Genomic DNA, 21,085 nt, shown 5'->3' with positions numbered 1-21,085 from the left:
TCTGCAGAGAAGAGTCCGGGTAATGACCCCGTGGTGGGTATGAAGCTAATATGTCCAAAGAGCGGCGAGAGGGTGAGTTTGGCTGGAGCAGAGTGAAATACAGGAGGGAACGAGTGAGGAGGTCTGACCGCAAGTGGGACCAGATCATGGAGGACTTTACAGTCAACCTGAGAACTTAGGGTTTTAAGTGCAAAGGGAAACCATTGCAGTGTATTTTAAACAGTCAGTTTGGCTGTTGAGACTCTAGAAGAGCAAGATTGGAAAGAACACCACCAGCAGGAGACTCTTGTGGTTGCTCAGGTGAGAGTTGAGGGCGCCTTAGACCAAGGTGCTGGCAGTGGAGTTAATGAGAAATGGTTACCCTCAGGTTGCCTTTTGAAGGTAGCACTCACTGGACTCACTGGTCAGAGAAGAAGAGTGACAGAAAAAGGACGGCGTGTGAATGGCGTAATGGTGTGCATGTAGGGAAACTTGTTTGAAAAAAATTGAAAATTCTGGTTTGGATATATTAAGGTTGATGTAGGAAAAAATAACACCACAGAGCAGAATTAGGATGCCTAGTGGGAATTTTGGAGTGTAGATTTTGTCTTAATAGGGAAGAATTTTCTAATGATTAGGACTTTTCAAATGAAAGAAACTGATGTAATTAGGCAAAAGTTACCCATAAATTTTTGAGGATTGTATTTAAGGAGAGGGTGAAAGAGCAGTGAGGATGTGGTAAAATTCAGATGCTGAAGGAGAATACAGTGATGGCCTACTTTTTGTTTCTAAATATTATAGGGATTATAAAATATCACCTAAAAAGACTCTTCTTTTTAAATTAAACTTACTATTTATAGATGTGTTCTACTGAGTTTCTACCCAGACAACCCAGTGACCACCAGAACAGAAGTCTGGATCTACTAATATACAGATAACAAAATGCTTATGCAAATTAGTTTGTAGTTTATGAAGTATTTTCAAATGCATGATTTCATGTAAGTTATTTTTCACACAATTCCAGTTGGTAGAGCAGGACTTGCAATCCTAGTTTTGTAGAGGAAGAAATGGAAACTGAGAGATTAAGAAATTGTTCAATATTCTGTAATTCACAAAAAATGGCAGAGATGGGGTTTGTAGTGTGGTCTATGACTTATATATATGTGTGTGTATATATATCTGCCTTTTATTAAAAAGAAATAATTATATATAAATAAAATATTAATAAAAATCAAAACAGCACTTAAATGTCATTCTAAAAACACTAGGATAGAGTCTTGTTTTTCTTTTGTGTTCATCTTGTGCGAAGACTCTGAAAATGCTCAGTTTCCAAATCCCAGTGAGCTTTGCCAGTGTCCATGCCTTCGGTCCCCCCGCCCAGGAAATACTGAAGTTGGGTTTTTCATCACTTGGAAGGACAGGAGAATTGCTTCACAGAACAAGACCACTGTTGAGATATCATTGCCCACATAAAACCATTTAACTACAGGTTAAATATATTTATTCTTCAAAAACATATGTTATAAAATATATATTTGGACTTTAAATCAAACTTTCAATTCAGTTCATCATCACGGTGATAAAAATATTATTGAAGGCCAAACATAGCAAGGGACGGGTTAAAAGATCAGAAAGAGAGGAATGGTTTGGGTGCTTTTTGTGTTTTGCTTAAAAGAAAATTGCTAATTTGGTTTCAGGGCACAGTACCGAAGAGGAATATCACATAACATATAAGCCCAAATCTCTTATTTTGTGCTATTAATATAATAATTAGTTAGGTGCCCTATTTCACTTGAAACATTCCATAGCAATCCTAAGATTAGAGGAAGACTTGGTAGAAAAATAATGACAACTACATCCTGTTTCAGGGTTTGTCTGTTCTGGGGGATGCAGTTTTTCTGTGCCTCCTACAGATCTGGCAAGGCTTAAAGAACTAAACTCACACAGGTTAGACAGCAGAATAGATAGTGAGTTTAGATAAATTATTCTGTGCAGTGCCACACATCTGTGCCCTTCCAGACAGGTTTATAGGATGGAGCACTCCTGTGTTTATTGTTGTTTCTAAAAAAGAATCAGGAGGGGTGTTTCTCTTTTTCTTTATAGGAAAAATCACTTTATGTTTATAATGTGTAAAAATGACAAATGCTTATTATAAAGAGTTTAAGTAATGCAGAAAAGGTTTTGTTTTTTTTTTTAAAGATAAAAGCCATCACCTCAAATTCTGGTAGAAAAAAAATACTAACACCAGTTGAAAGTTATTGCAGACATCTTTCTGTGTAGGTATTAATATAAAGATGAATAGAGTGTTGTTACAAAAATTATAACTTGTTCACTGTTTTAAACAAAAACACTAAAATTTAATTTGGTTTTAATTTATCAGAAGAAAAAGGTACGGAGCTAAAACTAAACAGTCGTTGAACTTCAAATCAATGTGGCTGTTGTTTTTAACCACAAGAGACAGCATTTAGTAAAGGGGCTCACAGAGGCTGAGAAAACAGATTGTACAAAACATGTAGATGTTACACCTGCATTTAAAAAACTACGTGGTTGGGTTTTTTTGTTTGTTCTTTGGTGTTTTTTGTTTTTATTTTTTTCTTTACTTTTTAAACGTCGGAGGTTTCTTTTGTCGATTATTTTCTTGTTTTTGTTATTTTTTTTCTCTTTTCTTCCCCCCCCCGCCCCCAAACAACATGTTTTAATTTTAGCTCATAAAAGAAAGAGAGGGTGTTCACACGTTCACATGGTCTCCAACCATCCTTGTCTACACCTCCAAATAATTACTACTTATATTATAATTGTGTATCTTCAAGATTTTTAATGCTCGTATTTAATTTGGAACCCTAATTCTAACAGTGTTTAGTGCAGCTGTACTTTTCAAATGGATTCGGTGGCGACCCCGAGTCTTTGTGTGATCCCCGTTTCTGAGGCCTTCGCTGTCGGTGCCCAGCGCCCGCTCGGGTTGCTCCATCAGGAGAGGCGCCCAGGGCCTTACGCCCTGCGTGCTTCCACACGCGAGGGTTCCTGCGCTTACACTTGGGCGGCGTTTGCCTGGGTACGATACTTGGGGTGCACGTCCCCCCAGAGATCTCTCCGGTGCATGGGAGGGGCTCTGGCCCGTTGCCTGCGGAGCACGTAAGTGAAGTTGAACATATTTCAGCGTCGAGCGTCTGAATCCGACTTTCCTGAAACTCCGAGTGTCCTTTCAGGACATATATTCACTTCAGGGAAGTTTTGTTACTATCTACAGACTTTTTCCTAATCTCTCTGGGATTTCTTTTCAAGAATTTTCTCTAAAATTTTTCAGACGTGCTCTTTTGCTCCTTAAAAATGTAGTTGCTGCTCATGTTTTGTCTTCAGTTTGTTTCCTTTGGGCTGCTGTCTCCCTTCGCATCTCACTCTGTTGTTCCATCTTTTGTTCGAGCTCTTTTTAAATCGAATCCGTGCTCGTATTAAATAAGTTTATTACGTGAAACACTTGCGGGTGTTCTCACCAGTATAACGGGTTTATATTTTTTTCTAGAGTCAGGTTTTTTCTGTCTTTTTACCTGGAGTGTGGAATAGCCTCCTTTGCGCCCTGGGTGTGCGGGGCTATTTCTTACTTCTGCGGAGTCAGTTCTCTCTCAAACTTCTCTTTGATAAAATACAGGTGAATTCTTGACTTCCTTCTGAACAAACCTGGGAGTAGCTCGCTTTCTCACCTCACTGCAGTTAGAGGTTTGGGTGATATATTTTATGTGCGTGCTTTTGAATGTTTTGATGGCAAAGGGCTGTGGGTGTAGAGGTGGGACTGTGTACTCTATATTCCAGTGCATGGGTTAATCCTTCCTCAAATTTTGTTAAAAATCTATTCGGAGAAGTTTCCTAACTGGTGGGGGCTGAACCGCTCTCCATGGAGGAATGTCCCGGGTCTTACATCCTGCTGTCCAATCTGTCGCCGCCTTCGAGCCTTCACTTCTTACCAGGGGGACCCACCCTCACTGTGTGTTCCCAGCACCCATTTCCTTAGAGGTGTCAGGAGGATTAGGAGTTGTAACCTGTTAAATCAGATTTCCTGGCTCCCTTCTTTAACAATTGGATTGTAAAGTTTGTGGCATTATGTTGTGTCTTTTTTCATTGGCTTGTTGATAGGCTTTTATTTCTGTTTTATTATTTATTTTAAAAGTCAAATTGCTTAGGGCAGAATTTATATGCAATTAAAGGCACCTATTTTTGTTTGAAAGTTTTCTCAGATGTGTACACCTGTTCAGCCCCATCACAGACGAGATATAGAGTGGTTCCATCACCCTGAAAGTTCTCTTAGGCCTATCTGGAGACAAGCCCACCTTGCACACCAAGCCTTGTGAAACTGAACCTGCTCTATGTCACTATACTAGTTTGATCGTTTCTAGATTTTATAAAAATGGGGTTAGATAGTATGTGCTCTTTTGTGCTTAGTTTGTTTTTGTTTATTGACTTAGAGGTTTCTGAGATTCATCTATGCTGGTACGGGTCTCAGCAGTCCATCCCTTTTCATCGCTGAGTAGTATTCCCCTGTGGATACACCCAAGTTTGTTTATCAGTTCACCAGTTAAAAAGTCATTTGGGTTGTTTCCAGTTTCTGGCTTTTATGAAGAAAGCTGCTATGAACACTATTGTATAAGTCTTTGTACGGACATATGTCTTCAAATTTGGGGGTCAATACCTAATGGTAGAATCACTGGATTGTATACTAAGTTTACATTTATTTCATAAGACTCTCAACATTTTCTCCAAAATTGTGGACCTTTTTACATTCTCACCAGTAATGCATAAGATCTCCTACTGCTTAATATTCTTCTCAAGGCTTTGTATTTTCAATTTTATCTATTTTAGTGTGTATGTTGTGTGATATCTTATTATGGTTTTATTTCCATTTCCCTTATGACTAACAATGTTGAGCCTCTTTTCACATGCTTATTGGTCATTTATACATGTTCCTTTTTAATTGTTCAAATATCTTGTCCATTGTTTAATTGGGTTGTTTTATTGTTGATTTGTAAAAATTTTTTATGCTTTTAAAGAGTTCTTTATACTTTAGATATAAGCCTTTTGTCAGATATATTTTTACGGATAATTTCTCCCAGTCTGTAGTTTGATTTTCCTTTTTCAGCTTTATTTTTTGAAGTCCATTGTATCATTTATAGTCTGTTTTGTGCTTTTGATATCCTCTGTAAGAACTCGTTGTCTACCGAAGGTCAGGAAGATTTTCTCCTGTGTTTTTTTTTCTGAAAGAAGTTTACAGTTTTAGGATTTACATTTGGGTTGATGATACATTTTAAATAAGTATGGTATGTGTGGCATGAGTTAAATGCTGAGGTTCATTATTTTTCATATGGATACCAAGTTGTTTAAGAAGCATTTGATGAAAAAAAAAAAAACCTACCTTTTTCCTGTTGAATCACACTAGAATGTTTGTTGAAAATTATTTAACCATGTACTGACTATTTCTGGACTCTGAATTCTGTATCATTGTACATGTTTAGGCTTAATATAATACCACGCTCAGTTATTATAGTTTTATAGTATGTCTTTAAGAGGGTGTACATCCCCAAAGTTGTCATTTTTTTTCTTTTTCCAAAGCTATTTTGGATAGTCTAAGTTTATTTCATTTTTGTATATATTTTTACATCAACTTGTGAATTAGATTGAACTTACAAAGAAAACTGAGTCAAATATTAAATAATATTAACGTGATTTATTTTTGCCATCTACAGTGATATATAAACAATACCCTTTTAAAAATGTTTGTCTGGGTAGACATTTACATACGGCCCTCATGTGCAGAAATGTAGCGGAACCAAGTTAGTAGGACTGGGAAGGAGACAGCAGACATGAGAGGGTGATGCCATCTCAGAGTGGTTGGTGCCTCCATCCTGAGCTTACTCAGTCATGCTGTGCTGTCTCCAACATATGAGCCACTGGGTTTTCCCTTTTGACATCCTTTCCACATATTAATAGTTAGTTAATAAGTGTTTGTACCTCGTGTCAAAAAAAAACCCAGTTTACTAATATATTCTAGCAGCAAAGCTTTTTAAGATTGTATCTATGTACAATAATGCAGTAGTGATTCTTATCAGCAAGTCTGCAGAAAATTCAGAGGATTTGGGCCGCTGAATTCAGGCCGTTAGCAGAGACTCTGGTGCCACCTTGTGGTTACGGGCTGATGATTCCACCACCACCACCCTCCCGCACTCCCCTCTCAGTATTTCCCGTTAGGAAGTTGATTTCCTTTTTTTCCACATGGATACCTTACCTTTCTGGAAAGCAAATCTCATTTTTAATATTTCATTTTAAAGTTATTTTATATTTAATAAAACCAAGGTGTAGCTTTTATTGTATTTAAAAGGACATTGTATGTAAACATAATAGGCCTATTTCAAGTCAAGTTTCTGTTTTATACTGATTCTGAATGGCATCTCTACAAGTCTTCGCAGCATGTTCAGTTTTAAAACGTGATGGATTCTAGGTCATTGATACATATGCTTAATGTAGAGTGATGATGAATGCTCTTCTTTATGGCATTTATCCGTAAAGTCTCTGTACAAAATAGTGCATTTAAAACTTAACAAAGACATATTGACTTTAATTAGAGGAAAAAAGGAAATTAGGACTGAAGAATAGAAAAGTCATTGTATATTATGCATTGCTGTTTCACTGTATTACGTACTAGTGTATGGAGGAAATAATTTTAATTTAGACATTAAAAATTTATCTTTATAACTTAAAAAATTAATAAAGGATGTTTAATTTACTTAAAAAGATAATATTCAGTGTGCCTGAGTAGGTTATGTGTATAAGAGAAGAAACTGTGAAGATCAAATATTAAAATGTAGCTTCCTCCACTGGAGGTTAATGGTTTGGTAATTACTGGAACATCTTCTTGGGGCGTCATGGGAGCCAGATACCCATGGTAATCTGCTGGAAGGTCCATGGATTAGTTTATGTAAATTTTTGTTATGTGTCAGCACATACTTTTCCTTTTCTCAGGAATCAATAATATAAACGTACCCAACGAAGAGCATCTTTTCACACAGGTCTTGTGATTCTTCTATGATTTATTCTTTCTTGGACATTTAATATGTTTTGGGAGTTTTTTTTAGAGCAGCAAGCAGAAGCAAAACATATCATCTGAAAAATATTTTTTTCTCTCAGTAAAATTTTAAAAACACTGACTCATTTTCAGATCTTTTGGATTTATCTCCATGTCAGCAAGCCAACTCAGGGCAGCCACTAGGGGTCAGGCTTCTCAACTGCATGGAACTGAAATTTCAGTTCCAGTGCCTTTTAAAATCCTACACATTTCTTTATTTCACCATTAGCATTTCACTATTTAGAACTGTTTGCCTACCAGCTTCATTGTTAACTAGACCCAAAACAAATAAATGAAGAACTGTGAGGCTCTGGGGAAGCTTTCTGAGTCAAAATTATTTGTCTAAAAATAATACCCATCTGCTACTAAAATAAGGTATTTCATGTTTTACAAAGTCTCATGCTCCTTCTTTGGTATGTATTCCTCTAGTAACTGGTGACGAGTTCATCAATGCATTGCATCAGGTCATCTATGTTTGTAAGAATGAACAAGTGTGAGGTCTGTTGAAAAGTAATGGAAACATGTAATGCTTTGATTCTGAATATGACTAATTGTGTGTTTTTTTAATTTTAAATTCAGGACCTGGCCTTTCATTATCAAAAGCCCCAAACAATATAAAAACCTTTCCTTCATGGATGCGATGAATAAGTTTAAATGGACTAAAAAGGAAGGTCTGTCCTTCAACAAGCTCGTCCTTAGCCTGCAGGTGAATGTGAGATGCTCCAAGATGGACAATGCAGAGTGGTCGGTAAGCCCGGCTTTGTTTTAATCTTAGAGGGGAAAACAGGTGTTACATTTTACCTGAATCCACACCAGGTAAAATCTAAGCAACAAATACCCATAAAGACAACGATCCAGCTCATGATCTATTTAATGATTGCTTGGGTTGGCCCAAAACTCCTAATTCCACTGCTTTGTATCTCTTCTATCCCAGAGCTAGGCCTGAGCCTCTTCTCCACTTCCCTGGGAACCCTTAAGGTTGTGACTGTCCGATGTCTGACAGCCTCAGCAGCCACCTGTCCCCCGGTCCCCCACCCCTTTGATCCCTGCAAAAGTGCAAGGGCTGAGCAAGCTTGGCCGCAGGCCTGCTCCTCAGTCCTCCGCTCACTGGCATTGTCTGCTCTTTCGTTTTCAGATCCAAGGGATGACAACCTTACCCCCAGTTATAAAGAGACCGTACAAAGCAGAGCCCTCGGTGTGCACCTCGGCTTCGTCCCCTCTGCCCAGAAGCCTCTCCCTCAAGCTGCTCCTGTGCTTCCCTGCGCTGGGCGGCCTGCTGAGCAGCTTCCACTCCTGGTCCTAATTCTGTTGTCCTCGGGCGATGATTTCTGCCACGCGAATCCGCCGTTTACCGTGAAAGTTACAGACACTTTGGGCATGGGGGTGAGTGTGAAGATCATGGAGACCGACCCTTGCTGTGCCCCTTCCTCCCGCTCTGCCAGGCCACCTGGGGGAGGCCCCGGGCTCTCTTCCTCAGAAATGTCTGGGAAAATGTATCCATTACCAATAAAGCAAAGCTGGCCTGACGTAATATAACCTTTGTCAAAATCTGGACAAGGTCAAGTGGAAGTAAAAGAATTCTTTCTTTCCTTCTGTGTTACATTTTATTTAAACACTCATAATCGCTATTTCACTTTTTTAATTTTTGGTTTGGCTTCATTTCGGAGGAAATGCTTTCCTCTGAAAAATGTGGAAGGAAGTGCCCTCCCCTCCGTCTCTGCCCCCCTGTTGCTCTTTGGGTGTGGCCCTAGTGGAGCACAGGTCCCCCCTACCTCCTGGTGTCCCCCAGCTCTGTCCTGGTCTGTGAACTACCTGCGGCCCCTTCCCTCGGTGCTTTCTCACGGTGCCCATTTACTCTCGCTCCCTGAGCCTGTTGCTCTCCCGAACGCCCCGCACCCACCCCGCGGGCCTTTTGTACCCTGCTCAGCACTGGCCGGGTGAGTGGTTTTTAGCTCCATCACTGTCTAGAAAGAAAGAGGCCATGGGACACACAGAAGGGGCGCCTGTGGCTGCAGGCTGAGGAGATGGAGCCCCTGCAAACCCTGCGCTGGCGGGTCCCTTCCGAGGCTCCAGGTCAGAGGCCAGATGGCGTGAGCCTCCTGCCCAGGAGGGTGCGAGGCCCCGCAGCACCTCGCTGACTCCCTGACACCCTGACCCCCTGACGCCCTGATTCCCTGGCTCCCTGGCTCCCTGACCCCCGACCCCCTGACGCCCTGGCTCCCTGACCCCCTGACCCCTTGACCCCCTGACCCCCTGACCCCTTGACCCCCTGACGCCCTGACTCCCTGACTCCCTGATGCCGTCGGGGTCACACGCGCTGCCTACTGGCTCAACTTGAGTCACAGTTGCTATTGCAGATTTATTTTTATATTCGGTAATAGACTAACTTTCCACAATAAAATTGTTACCAATTGAAAATCTTACGACATTTTTGGTTCTCTTTGTATTGTTCAGCTAAACCTTGTTTTGTGTCCTTTCCTCATTTCTTAAGTTTAGATCCTACGAATAAACTAAGTAAAGGTAAATTTTTGTGTGGTACCTCGCCTTGAGAGAAGCAAGTGATTCCGTACTGATGCCTCCAGGGAAATCGATTAAGCACGTTGCGTTTTCCTATTTCATGTTTAAGCCCTTTCTTCCCAGCAAGCAATGCCTTCAGTACTAACTGTATTGCCTTTTAAATAAATGTTATGTTTTGGTGTGTTTCCTTCCTGATTCTAAGAATTTAATCCATATAATGAAATGTCTGTAATATTTATGAGGCATATTTTATAGTTAACTTTTCTTATTTTTATTTCATAATTGGTATATCAGACTATGATTTTTCCATCCAAATATTTATATAAGAAATATAATAATCTCAGACATTCTCTGTGAAATTTTATGTTTATTTTTACTTCAGAACATCTAAATCCGAGATGTCAAAGTAAAATGACTTCCTTTGGAAATTATGTAATTTTATCTTTGTTTGTTCTTGGTAAGGAAGCTAAACATACTGGCTAGAAAAGGGTACACTGCTTTTGGAAGTTTGAATTTTTGGAGCCACCGGAATCTATTTTTCCAGTTGATGCTACTAAGAATAAAGCTGGCATTATTCTGCTGAGAATTCTTATGAATATATATAATTGTGAGGAATTGACTATTTGAAATTAGGATAGTCTATTTATCTATCTATAATCAGTAGGATTCCGATTATATTCTAAGTTAGTTTACTCTTACATTGAAAGACCTTCCTGAACAGCAAGCTTTTCATTGCTGCCCTGGATTAGGTCACATTATCTGCCCTAGGCTAGGACTGCCTGAGACCTGAGGGAAAACCATGTACAGCGGTCCCTAGTTTGACCCTTAATGCAGGTGGAGCATGAATGATGAAACTAATATTCATCAAGGCCACACAGGGTTGAGGGTGTCTTGAGTGATCAGTTTCTCTGAAGAAGTATCAGACGGGATCAAAGGAGCCCTAGCAGTGAGAACAGTGATACAGTCAACAGCAGCAGACCTACTAAGAGTTTGAACTTCCTCGTAAAGGCTGTCTAGGCCAATGACAATGACTAGTGGCAGACAGAAAGGCAAATAAAGCAGGATATAGTTGCTGGTACAATTGGCTCCACCAAACGCTTATTGTTGGATATACTGGCCATTTCCAGTTTTTCAGTATGATAAACATCGTTGTGATTAACTTTCTTATAATTAAAACATTTTCATATCAATGAGTATTTCCTTACAATAAGTTACTATAACTGAAATTACAGACTTAGTAATTGTATATTTTTGACGATTTTCATTTAATAATAAATATTTGAGACATTTGATGAATATTGCTATATGTCTTCAACTTTTTCAGATTCTCAGGGTTTAGAAAAGAATTCAATCTATATTTATCTATTGTCTGTCTACAAAGAGAGTATGGTCATTCAAATAGGGTAAAATGGTAACATTTGAGGACTCTGGATTAAGGATATAGGAGTTGTTGTTTTTTAAAAAATACTATTCTTGCAACCTTTTAGCTAATGAAAACCTTATCATCATAGACCATCGCTTCTCCATAGATTATTTGGACCACGAACCTAGTTTATATGTTAGTTTGGTCATCTTAGTCCTGCAGGACCTTGATCAACAGTTGTATCCAAATCCAGCAGAGTCAAGCTGGCATTTTAGGAGGAGAAAATGGTCAGTTGAATGGACTCACGGCAGCATCCCTAACTCCCTTGGCCGGGCTGTGTTCCATGGAAACCATAAAGAGTCATGGAAAATTGTTACAAAGTTTAACAGGCTGACTGCAGAACTTCTGACTTTAATATATAAATGTGCATTTGAAGGTCCAAGAGAAGTTATGTAGTGTGAAGCATTACCCACACTCATTGACCACTGTACTATGTGGTGATGGAGGAACATTCCCCAAGGAACAAGCTTTGGGGCATATAACTCCCAGCAAAGATGCCCAGGTTCCTGTAACCAGTTTTCTGAAGATCCCAAGCTGTTCACGGGCAACTGCAAAACACATCCCACCAAATATGGGCTTGCCTTGTGTTCACTGGTCTATTCCTCCTTTGCTTTTTATTTTTCCAACAAACACTTTTTAAAAAAATTAATCTAAAATTAGTACAATTTACAGAGAGCAAATAAAAGGAACATACCTTTTTTAAAATAAAAAGAATATACTAAAATGAATTACATGGCATGAAGGAGGTATTTGAGAAACGATGACAAGGCTGTATATCCTTGGAAAGTTTGAAACTATAGACACAGGCTAATAGTGATGAATTGGTGCAATGCAAAAAAATTGAAAATTGGGAATTTATAAATGTAGGGATGCAAGCATGAGTTGAGCCAGTTTCCCCCTTAAAATTTTACATAACTTCATTAAATATTGACAACCAAAAATAATGGCATACGTTTATAGAATGCTTTGAAGTTTGCAAAGAAAGTGCTTTCACGGTATTTTTCATTTAATGTTTTAAATTGCGTTTATGAGTGAACACAATATATATGTCAAATATTAGGACAAGTAAACGTGCACTGCGGGTGAAAAGAAACCGTGTCCTATGGCAGTCGGAATTGGTGCTGTATTAGCTGTGGAAAGAGATCTCAAAAATAAGAGATTTTAAAAAATCATACCTACAATCTCTGTTTTTCTCCCTAACCCTGAGCTTCAGCTTTCTTGTTTACTGCTGTGGTGTGGGTAAGAGGTTGGAGGGGATGAACCATGTGGAGTATTCGGGTGAATGAATGACAAAGGTACCTGCAAAAGGTAATGGCCGTTACAAAGAAGTCTAACAGCCTCCCCTCCAATTTCCTTAGTTGGCACTGTATGTGTGCACAAGCCACACCCAAGATCTGTCGGGATAATTTGCATTTAATGCACGCTCTCCTGTCACCCACAAAAGTGGCACAGTATTTATTCCAGTGTGAAATAAGAGCCTGTGGTTTAACAAGAAAAAAGTCTAATGTAAAATTTAACACAGGTCCCCTTTACACAGCAGATGAGTCTTCTTTCAGTCTGCGAGAAGAAATGGGCCTGATTAATCAAGAACAAGGTTGTGGGTCAAGGAATAAGATGTGTTCCTTCCCGACTGGTGGTGGTAGGTGTGACCTTACTAAGGAACGGAAGGGGTTACACATCACTGACGTCATCATTTGGTTCTAAAGGATGTGGGTGCCACTGCGGGGACAGATGCCCAGGCAGCTATAGAAGAATTCTCTTTACTGGAGGGTCCAGCAGTCGTGTTGCGGACAGAACGACAGCCTGGCATTTGAGCCAACACTGTGGCCCCACGGATTCCTCACCTTTTCTTTTGTGCCCTCTTCCCACTCTCCTTCCGCCTTCCAGTTCTCCCCACCTTTCTTTGTTCTTTCTTGCATCTTCTCAGCTAAGCGGCACATATTTCCTGCGCTCGAAACTTGGTCAGGCCCTAAATAGGACAAGTTGCCTGACTTTCTAGAATTGACAGACCAGTAAGAGGGAAATACAACGAATGATAATCACACCAATGTCACCGTACATCTATTAGCTAAAATAAAAAATGCTGGAAAAAAGCCAGTGAGGCTGTTAAGTAAAAATATGTAAATATCACACATAGTTGATGGGAATGTAAAATGGTACAAGCAGTTGAGTAAAAAGTGTGCAAATTTCTTATAAAGTGAAACATTCATTTAGTGTATAACTCAGCCATCACTTCCCTGGGTATTTATACTAGAGAAAGGAAACCTTCTGTTCACACAGAAACCTGCAGGAATGTTCATAGCAGCTTTCTTTATAATAACTGGAAGCTGAGATCACCCCAAACGTTCTCAAATGGATAAATGGAAAAACAAACGGGTACTGGCAACGATGAAATACCGCTCAGCATAAAAAGAATGAACTATTGATACCAAAACGGGGACAGTTCTCAATGCCATTATGCAGAGTGAAAAGGCAACCTCGAAAGGTTAATAATGTATGATTTTATTTATATAATAATATCAAAATAATTATGGCGATGGAAGACAGGTCAGTGGTTGCCAGGAATAGGGTTGGGTGTACGATATGACTATCAAGGGGTAAAATGAAGTGTCTTTGTGGTGATGGAATAGTTCTGTTTCCTGACTGTGATAGTTGTGCAAATATATACATGTGATAAGATTTCATGAACTATGTACCCCCTCCTCCTCCAAAATAGAGTATGTGCAAATACTGTGAAATACAGACATTGTCTGTAGCATTATTCCCAGTGGCGAGTGATCTTCAGCCACGATTTCCTCAAATCCTTTCAGGTGGTTTCCCGCTGGCTTCCACATGAATGGATTAACAGTCAACTGAATACTTAATGGGACTCCTGTAGGTTCTTGGAGTTTTCTCTCTGGGCGTTTCTCTCCTCTCATCCTCTTCCTGTGAACGCCTAGCACCCTTGGCCTTCCTGAGACTGCTGGGTTCCTTTCATACCAGTAGACAGCTGCCTAGATTAACACTCATGAAATTGCTAAGCATGTATGTCAACACATCTCTTTATGACTTGGTTTCTGTCTGAGTTGTTTACTTTTTCCGTAGGGGAGGACCGAAGCTTATCTACCTGGTCAATGCGGCTCCTTGGGAGTGGGGCAGGAGTGGGAAGTTTCCATCCGTTTCATGGAGCCCAGTTTAAAGGGAACACTAAAACCCGGAGAGAGTGCAGAGCCAAAGAAGAGCAGAAAGCCAAAGTCCAAGTCAGATTGGTCCAAGCCAATTGGTTCAACTTTTAAAATTAAAAACAATGCTGAGCAGGCCTTACAAAGTGTGATTCTGTAGCTTCCAGGCTTAAATGCTGGTGCTCAGCAGGGTTCTGTCTTCTCCACATGGTTCACCATTGCTTGTATCCTGGTAATTCCTGTTCTCCAAACATTGGACTAGACATAGCCACTTGGTCATAAATAACATGAATTGTATATTATTTTATTACATTATATACATATTTTTCAATTATATGTATGTTCGTTTTAATAGTTATTATATCCCAAATGGAACTCATCTTGCTCCTTAAAGTTTATGTTCTTAACTATTTCCCTCTTGTAAACTGACACCACAATCTTCTCATTTACCAAGACTGAAATTGGAACTCAACATAGATTTCACCCATTTCTTTAACCCTCATAGTCTGTCTGTCCTTCCATTCCACGTCTTGTAGAGCCTTGAATGCTTTCTGCCATCCTCACCATTATGAGTTTAACTCAAGTTCTTATTATCTCTCCACAAGCCTTTTGCCATAGTTTCCTTTTCATTGATTGTAAAACCTGGATGTGAGTCAGAATCACCAGAGCATTTTGTAAAAATAAAGATTCCCCAGTGCCAGTCCCCACATCATAGCTACTGAAACATAATCTCAAGGGATGGGCCTAGAACACTCAGGATTGACTAATGAAAGTAATGTGGTAGCTTCTTAAAAATGCTCATCAATATTCTTATTGTTACACCAAAGCAGTCTGTATGTCTTATATAAACCCATTCTCACTGGTCCTGCTCTCTCTTTCTTCTAAAGGAGAGAGTACGTCCCCTGTGACAAAAGAAACCACAGTTCAAGGTGCTGCAGTCCAGCCCAGAAATGCCTCAAGTTTGTGAACTTTAATAATGGACTGTGCAAGTCAAAAGGCAAAATTAGAGCATTATGAGTTAGAAAATTATCCAGCTAAACTTAGAATAATTTTTAAAACCTATCTGCAGTGTTAAGTAATGAAGTCATATTCCTCAAAATATAATTTAGCTTTTTCATGCTTTTCCTGGATAAATTGCTAACTGATTGTTTAAAATAAGGATTTCTGTCCATTTTTGTTGAGAGAGTTTGAACCTAGCACTGGAAACGAGAGACAGGTAAGACTCAGAATTACCTGTATTAAGTGAGCTTCGGCTCAGGCACTGATGAAAATTCCTTAGACATAGTAAAAATTGTCTCTATTTCACTGTTCTCACATTGGATCATTTTTAACAGAAACATATTCTCTAAAGATAAAATCTCATAAGTAGATTAAAATTTTTTTTAAGTTTTTAAAATAAAGCTTCTACTTATCAGAAATATTTTTTCAAAATGACAGTCAAGACAAAATTTTTAAAAAATTCACTGTTGTCTCAATGGGTCAGTTATCAAGGAAGAGGTGCCACCTTGTGGACGGATAAAAAATGGCTTGATGATATGACAAACCAATAAGTTTTCATTACATTTGTTTTCTTGCCTTTGGAAGAATTGAGCTCAGAACGGCTTCTGTTTCATCTTTGTCCAAGTACAAAAGACACGTGCAAACGTTCCTTTTGCAACATCTGGCGTCTGCAGTTAGCCAGGAAAGAGGGGTGTTTCTAATTTTATCTGCTTTTGCAGGGAATTGGGAGTACAGTGCCCTCTTGTGGTAGATCTGTCACTTTGCAAAGACAGTGCTAATTTTCTCTGGAAGGATTCCAAAGCAAGACTAAGGAAGATTTGAATCTTGTCAAATGGCAGGGTGGGCATTTGAAGATCTGCATAAAAATCTTAATGCAACCCTAATAGAATTTCATATTTTCTATTGGTGTTACACAAGAAGAACAAGAAAGCTTATCTTAATGCAGCCTTTTAAAAGACATTTACTATAAAGTATTTTTTTTTGACCCTAGTGTTTCAGTCTCTTGTTTTCTGTACACTAGTGAAATTGATTGAACATAAGGATGTGACCAAATGTTTCTATCCACTTCAAATTGAAACAAACAAATAATAAAACATCTCCAAGTTTACTGTTAATGCCCATTTATGAGAAATATTGCTAAATTCAAATTGTCTATCTCAAGAATATGAATGTTTAGCAGGTGTCTGGCATAATAATGTTGGTTTCATTGAATTTCATGGAATGAATAGAAGACTTTAGATTATATTACCTGTCTGTAAGAATTCATAATCCTTCTCATGAAGCAGATGGGTTAGGTAATGAAAGCTGTGTAAATTAATTTTTATATTTTAAATTTACTTGAAGAAATATTATATTAAAAATGTATTTCGTGCCTGCTAAATACATTAGTGTCAGGTACAGCACCACATACAAGCTGTTTAGAGAGCAAAGATAAAGTCCTTACTTTAGAAGTGCCCTCACTAATGGAGCAAATAACTACCTACTATGTTTTACTTTTTTTGAATTGAATTTTTAAATTGTAGATTTATTTAAAAATAAACTACTTATTAAATTAATTTTCCCCAAAGGCAGTGTACTTTTATGGCTAACTTCCTTATTTTTTCAACTTTCAAAAAGAAAGCATAAATAAAATTTTAAGTTACTATAAAACTGTTTGCATAGCATGGCTGTCCTGTGAGGTGTGTATTAGTCAGGATTCTCCAGAGCAACAGAAGCAATAGGATATATTTAGATTTTCTAAGAGGAAATTGATTATAGGATTGGCTCACAGGGCAGAGAAGACTGTCCGAAAGCTGTAGAAGCAGAAGAGCTAGTGGTAGAATTCAATCTGAATCCCAAAGGCCTGAGAACCAGGGGCTGATGGTCTAAGTCCTGATCTGAACTCCAGGCCCAGGAACCAGGAACACGGCTGGCCCAAGGGCAGGAGAAGTTGGATGTTTCAGCTCCAGCAGGGAGAGAGAACTAATTCACACTTCCTCTGCTTTTTTGTCCAATTCAGGTCCTCAATGGCGTAGATGAGGTCCACAGCTTTGGTGAGGACAATGGCTTTACTCGGTTCACCAATTCTAATGCTAATCTCTTCCCTAGACACTCCCAGAAACAATGTTTTACTAGCCATCTCCGTATCCCTTTGCCAGTCAAGTTCACACATAAAATGAACAGGGATTATTTCTGCCATCTGACCAGTTATAGAAGGTAGAGATTTGAGATCACAAGACTTTAAGAAATAAGAGGTTTCCTTGTCCATATAATTATGTTAGCACAAGATTTTCAGAACAAAGTAGGTGGCGTTGATTTATGCCTTAGGGGCTGTGGATCGTCATTCTGTAGCTTTTTAGAAGCTACTAAAGGCCTGGAAATAGCAGACTATCTGGGAAGATAGGATTCTGCACAGTAACATCGTCAGGATTTTGCATCCTCAGTTTGGGGAATCTGCTATTGAACTTAAGGCATATTCAGCATAATAATACTTTAATTCAGGAAGAATCAAGTATGCCAAGAGTTATGTTTGCTTTTTTCCCACAGGAGAGGAGGTGCCTCTCCACTCTGGAACACAAAACTGAAAAGAGTATTAGCTCTTCTGTTTTGATTTGCAGGGTTCCAGAGTGAGCTGGATTGAAAGTTTCTTCCACGCTGGTCTGACTGAACACCTGTCATTCTATGACTCCTTCACACCGTGGATCACAGACACTCTCCTGTGTGCTTAGCACAGTCTAGGTACTTAGAAAAAGAGGAGAGCGAAGGGAGAGAGTTTACCATCTGCCTTTCAAGATTTACAATCTGGTAAAAAAAGAAAAAAGTCTCAATACAACAAACAATGGGGACTAGTAGGAAATGCGGTACAGTGAATGTCATGAGAGGGTACAAGCTGGGGGAAGGCAGTCTCAGTGAGCGCTTTCCCAGGGCGGCCTTCACCAGCCTTTTCTCATTTAACTCTCAAAAGTCTGTCAGGACTTTCCTGACAAAGCACAGCCAAAGGTCAGACACTACTTACGCAGAGATTCTGGGAAAATAATAATAAAATAATAAAATAATAATAAAATAATAAAATTCAAAGATAATAATAGTGCAATTATAATAACTAGGAGCTGTGTTTGCTTGAGGTTCAGTTATACGTCATGTACTATATGATAGCATATATAGTCATCCTATAAAGCAGACACAATCATTCTTATTTTGTAGATGAGAAAACAGAAGTTCAGGGAGATTAAATAATTCCCTTTCACCTCCCCTGCTGCAAAAAAGAATAAAAATGCCCAGCGAGGATTCAGACCCAGTTCCGTCTGAGTGGGAGGCCCATGCCAGGGTGCCTGCCCTCAGGTCTGGCTCGCAGGCCCAGGACGTTGCCACCCTGTGCCCGCTTTCACATTTCTTCCCCCGCAGCACAAACCCTAAAGGCCAAGGAGAGTGGGGGGAACCCTGCTGTAGCCTGAACGGTTCTTCAGTGAAGACATCATCTCCACGAGCTTCTTGTTGGAAACCACACATCCTAAAGGGTTTAATTTTTTTTTTTTAACACCTTAAGAATTGTTTATTTCTCTGTCTTTTTTTAAAAAAAAATTATTTACTGTTGACACCATTGCAGATGTCCCCCACGCGCCCCTCCTTGGCCCCTCCCCAGGCCTTCACCGCACTACGCCTGTGTCCCTGCGTAACGCACCAGAGCACACCCGTCCTTTGGTTCATCTGGTCCCGCAACCCCTCCCCTGCCCCTCTGCCATCTGTCCGTCTGCTCCGCGCTCGCCGCCCCGCACCCTCTGCCTGGGCCGGCGGATGGGGGAGGACGGCGGCTCGGCCCAGGTGGGGCAGCGTCAGACCGGAGCCCCCGGGGGGCAGCCCTGAGCGGCCCCGGGCTCCCCTCATTGGGAGGGCTCCCCGTCTCCGGTTGCAAACGCCCGGTGGGGCCCGTGCAAGAAAAATCCCCCAAAGGGCCTTGCTGTGTGTCGCTCATGGCAGGAATTAGTAGAGTAAAAAAAGCTCTCTACATAGTGAAATTCCCACTATTTGGTCATGGCCAGAGAGTTAGGAGTTTTAAGACACAATTACAGATCCCCCGCGAGGCCCAGGACGACCGGCTGCGGGGGCGCGCGGCGCGGGCGCGGGCGCGGGGCCTCTGCTCCGCCCGCGCTGCTCCCGCCCACGCGGGACCGCGGCCCCGAGGGGAGGGCGCCCTGGCCTCGTCTCGCCCGGCCGGTGCCCGCGGGAGGAACGGCGCGCGCCTCGCCCCGCAGCCGCGGAAACCGGCTGCTCCAGGAGCGGCCTCGCCCGGCGCGGTTCGCACTCTGGAGACCTCCCTGGCTCATAAAACTGCAGAGGTCAGCACTTGGTTTTTCTTTCTGTTACAGAAAGCAGCAGCTGCCACGTTTCTCAGATGGGCCACGACGACCCCCCTGAGCGAACAGGATGGGTAAGCGACCCCAGTGACAGGACACCGAGGGGGACCCCACAGGACCGCGGGGCGTCCCCAGCTCTGTCACCAAACCAAGGGGTAGGCCCCCAGCCGTCGGGCTTCCTCTTGGGCGGGTTGAGTCCCATCTGTTCTTTGCCGGGGAAAGACCTTGCTTCACTGGTGAGCCCGTGCCCGGTGCTGGGCCCCGGAGGGGAGTCAGCTGCGCCCCGAGCGACCTGGCCCGCAGCGGGCGTGGGCGGAGGGCGCCCGCCTCGGAGCTGCGGCGGGGCCTGGGCGCTGGGGTGACTGCGGCCCTGAGCACTCATTCCCCGCTAGGAACAAATAGAAACGGGAGAGAGCAAAGATGAAGAGATTTTGAAATTTAGTCCCATATGATATAGGAAAAAGAAAATACAGTGCTAACAAACATTTTCAGAAGGTGGTATACTATGAATTTTATTCAAAAGAATTTATACCCACACTTTTTTTTTTCTTTCCACAGACATACAGTGACAATTTCATGTATTATCACTTACAGATTTGTTCAAAATAGAAACATATTTTTAACAGTGCTGTTTCATCTACAAAATTAGATTCACTTCTCAACATTATGTAAACCTCAGTGAAGCAGTTGCTTATCAGCTGGGGACAAAATGTTGGATTATTCTAATATTATATTGCTTTAGGGAGCAGCTTAACTCCTTGTACTAGAAATTTATCTTTTCAGAAAAAAAAAAAACACGTATTTTTGAAGTTCTGATACAGCATGATTTTTGGAAACGAATACGCCAGATTTTTTTTAACCTTAAAAAATACATACTAAAAAACAAATCAACTTTCTTTCCTCAACTCCTTCCATTCTAAAAACAAACAAAAAACAAACAAAACATGTTTCCTGCACATGTGTGCCCGTGTGGCTGCATTAGAGGAATAACAGGAACTGTCAATTTCCATCAACTATTCAGTAGCAAAAAAACGTGTAAGCCTGTGAGTGGGAACTTTGAGAAATGCCAAAGGAGTAAGATTATCCTAGAAACCATATTTTATGTTATTTTTAAAATATCTGGGCGGGTATTGCATTTGCTGCCTAACACCCGCTCTACGTGGTGGTCTAAAAAGATCCACAGGTGGTAGGCAGCTTCAGGTCAGCAGCTGGACCCTACACTTGGAAAGAAAAGGGCTGAGTGGGGAAGGAGGACTGGTGGCTACTGATCAGCGGTGCTTATCTACACTGAGATAGTGAATACGACCTAGGCGATGCCTTCTGACTTTGGGGAGCTGCCAGGTGCACGTGGATAAAGGAAAAACTCAGGGACGCAGGAAGAAGGAAGGCCAATATTTGTTCTTGGTATCTGGCTGCTAAAACAATTGACGCAGATCACACTGGGTGGATGAGAGGCCAATGGGCTGAGCAGTGGCTTAGGAGGGGAATTGTCTCAAGACACGGAGGGAGTTTTCACATCCTGTTAAACTTATTTTTTGCAGTAAAGCTATGGAAAATACTGGAA

General features: G+C 40.7%; 1 protein-coding gene across 1 annotated transcript in view; it reads left to right on the top strand.

Moving 5' to 3' along the window:
* MOXD1 (monooxygenase DBH like 1) overlaps window positions 1-8,676 on the top strand; it is a gene marked incomplete at its 5' end in the record, with an annotated part of 69,401 nt that extends 60,725 nt beyond the window's left edge. Inside the window, 2 exons of the mRNA XM_081140580.1 lie at window positions 7,667-7,835; window positions 8,223-8,676. Coding sequence (XP_080996706.1) covers window positions 7,667-7,835; window positions 8,223-8,390 — 337 coding nt within the window. The 3' untranslated portion in view covers window positions 8,391-8,676. The remainder of the gene's footprint in view (window positions 1-7,666; window positions 7,836-8,222) is intronic.
* Window positions 8,677-21,085: the final 12,409 nt, after the last annotated feature.

Source organism: Miniopterus schreibersii (assembly GCF_964146895.1).
Source record: "Miniopterus schreibersii genome assembly, chromosome: 6".
Lineage (NCBI taxonomy): Eukaryota > Metazoa > Chordata > Mammalia > Chiroptera > Miniopteridae > Miniopterus > Miniopterus schreibersii.
The sequence above is the reverse complement of the archived record's forward strand: the minus strand, read 5'-3'. Positions and strand labels throughout refer to the sequence as shown.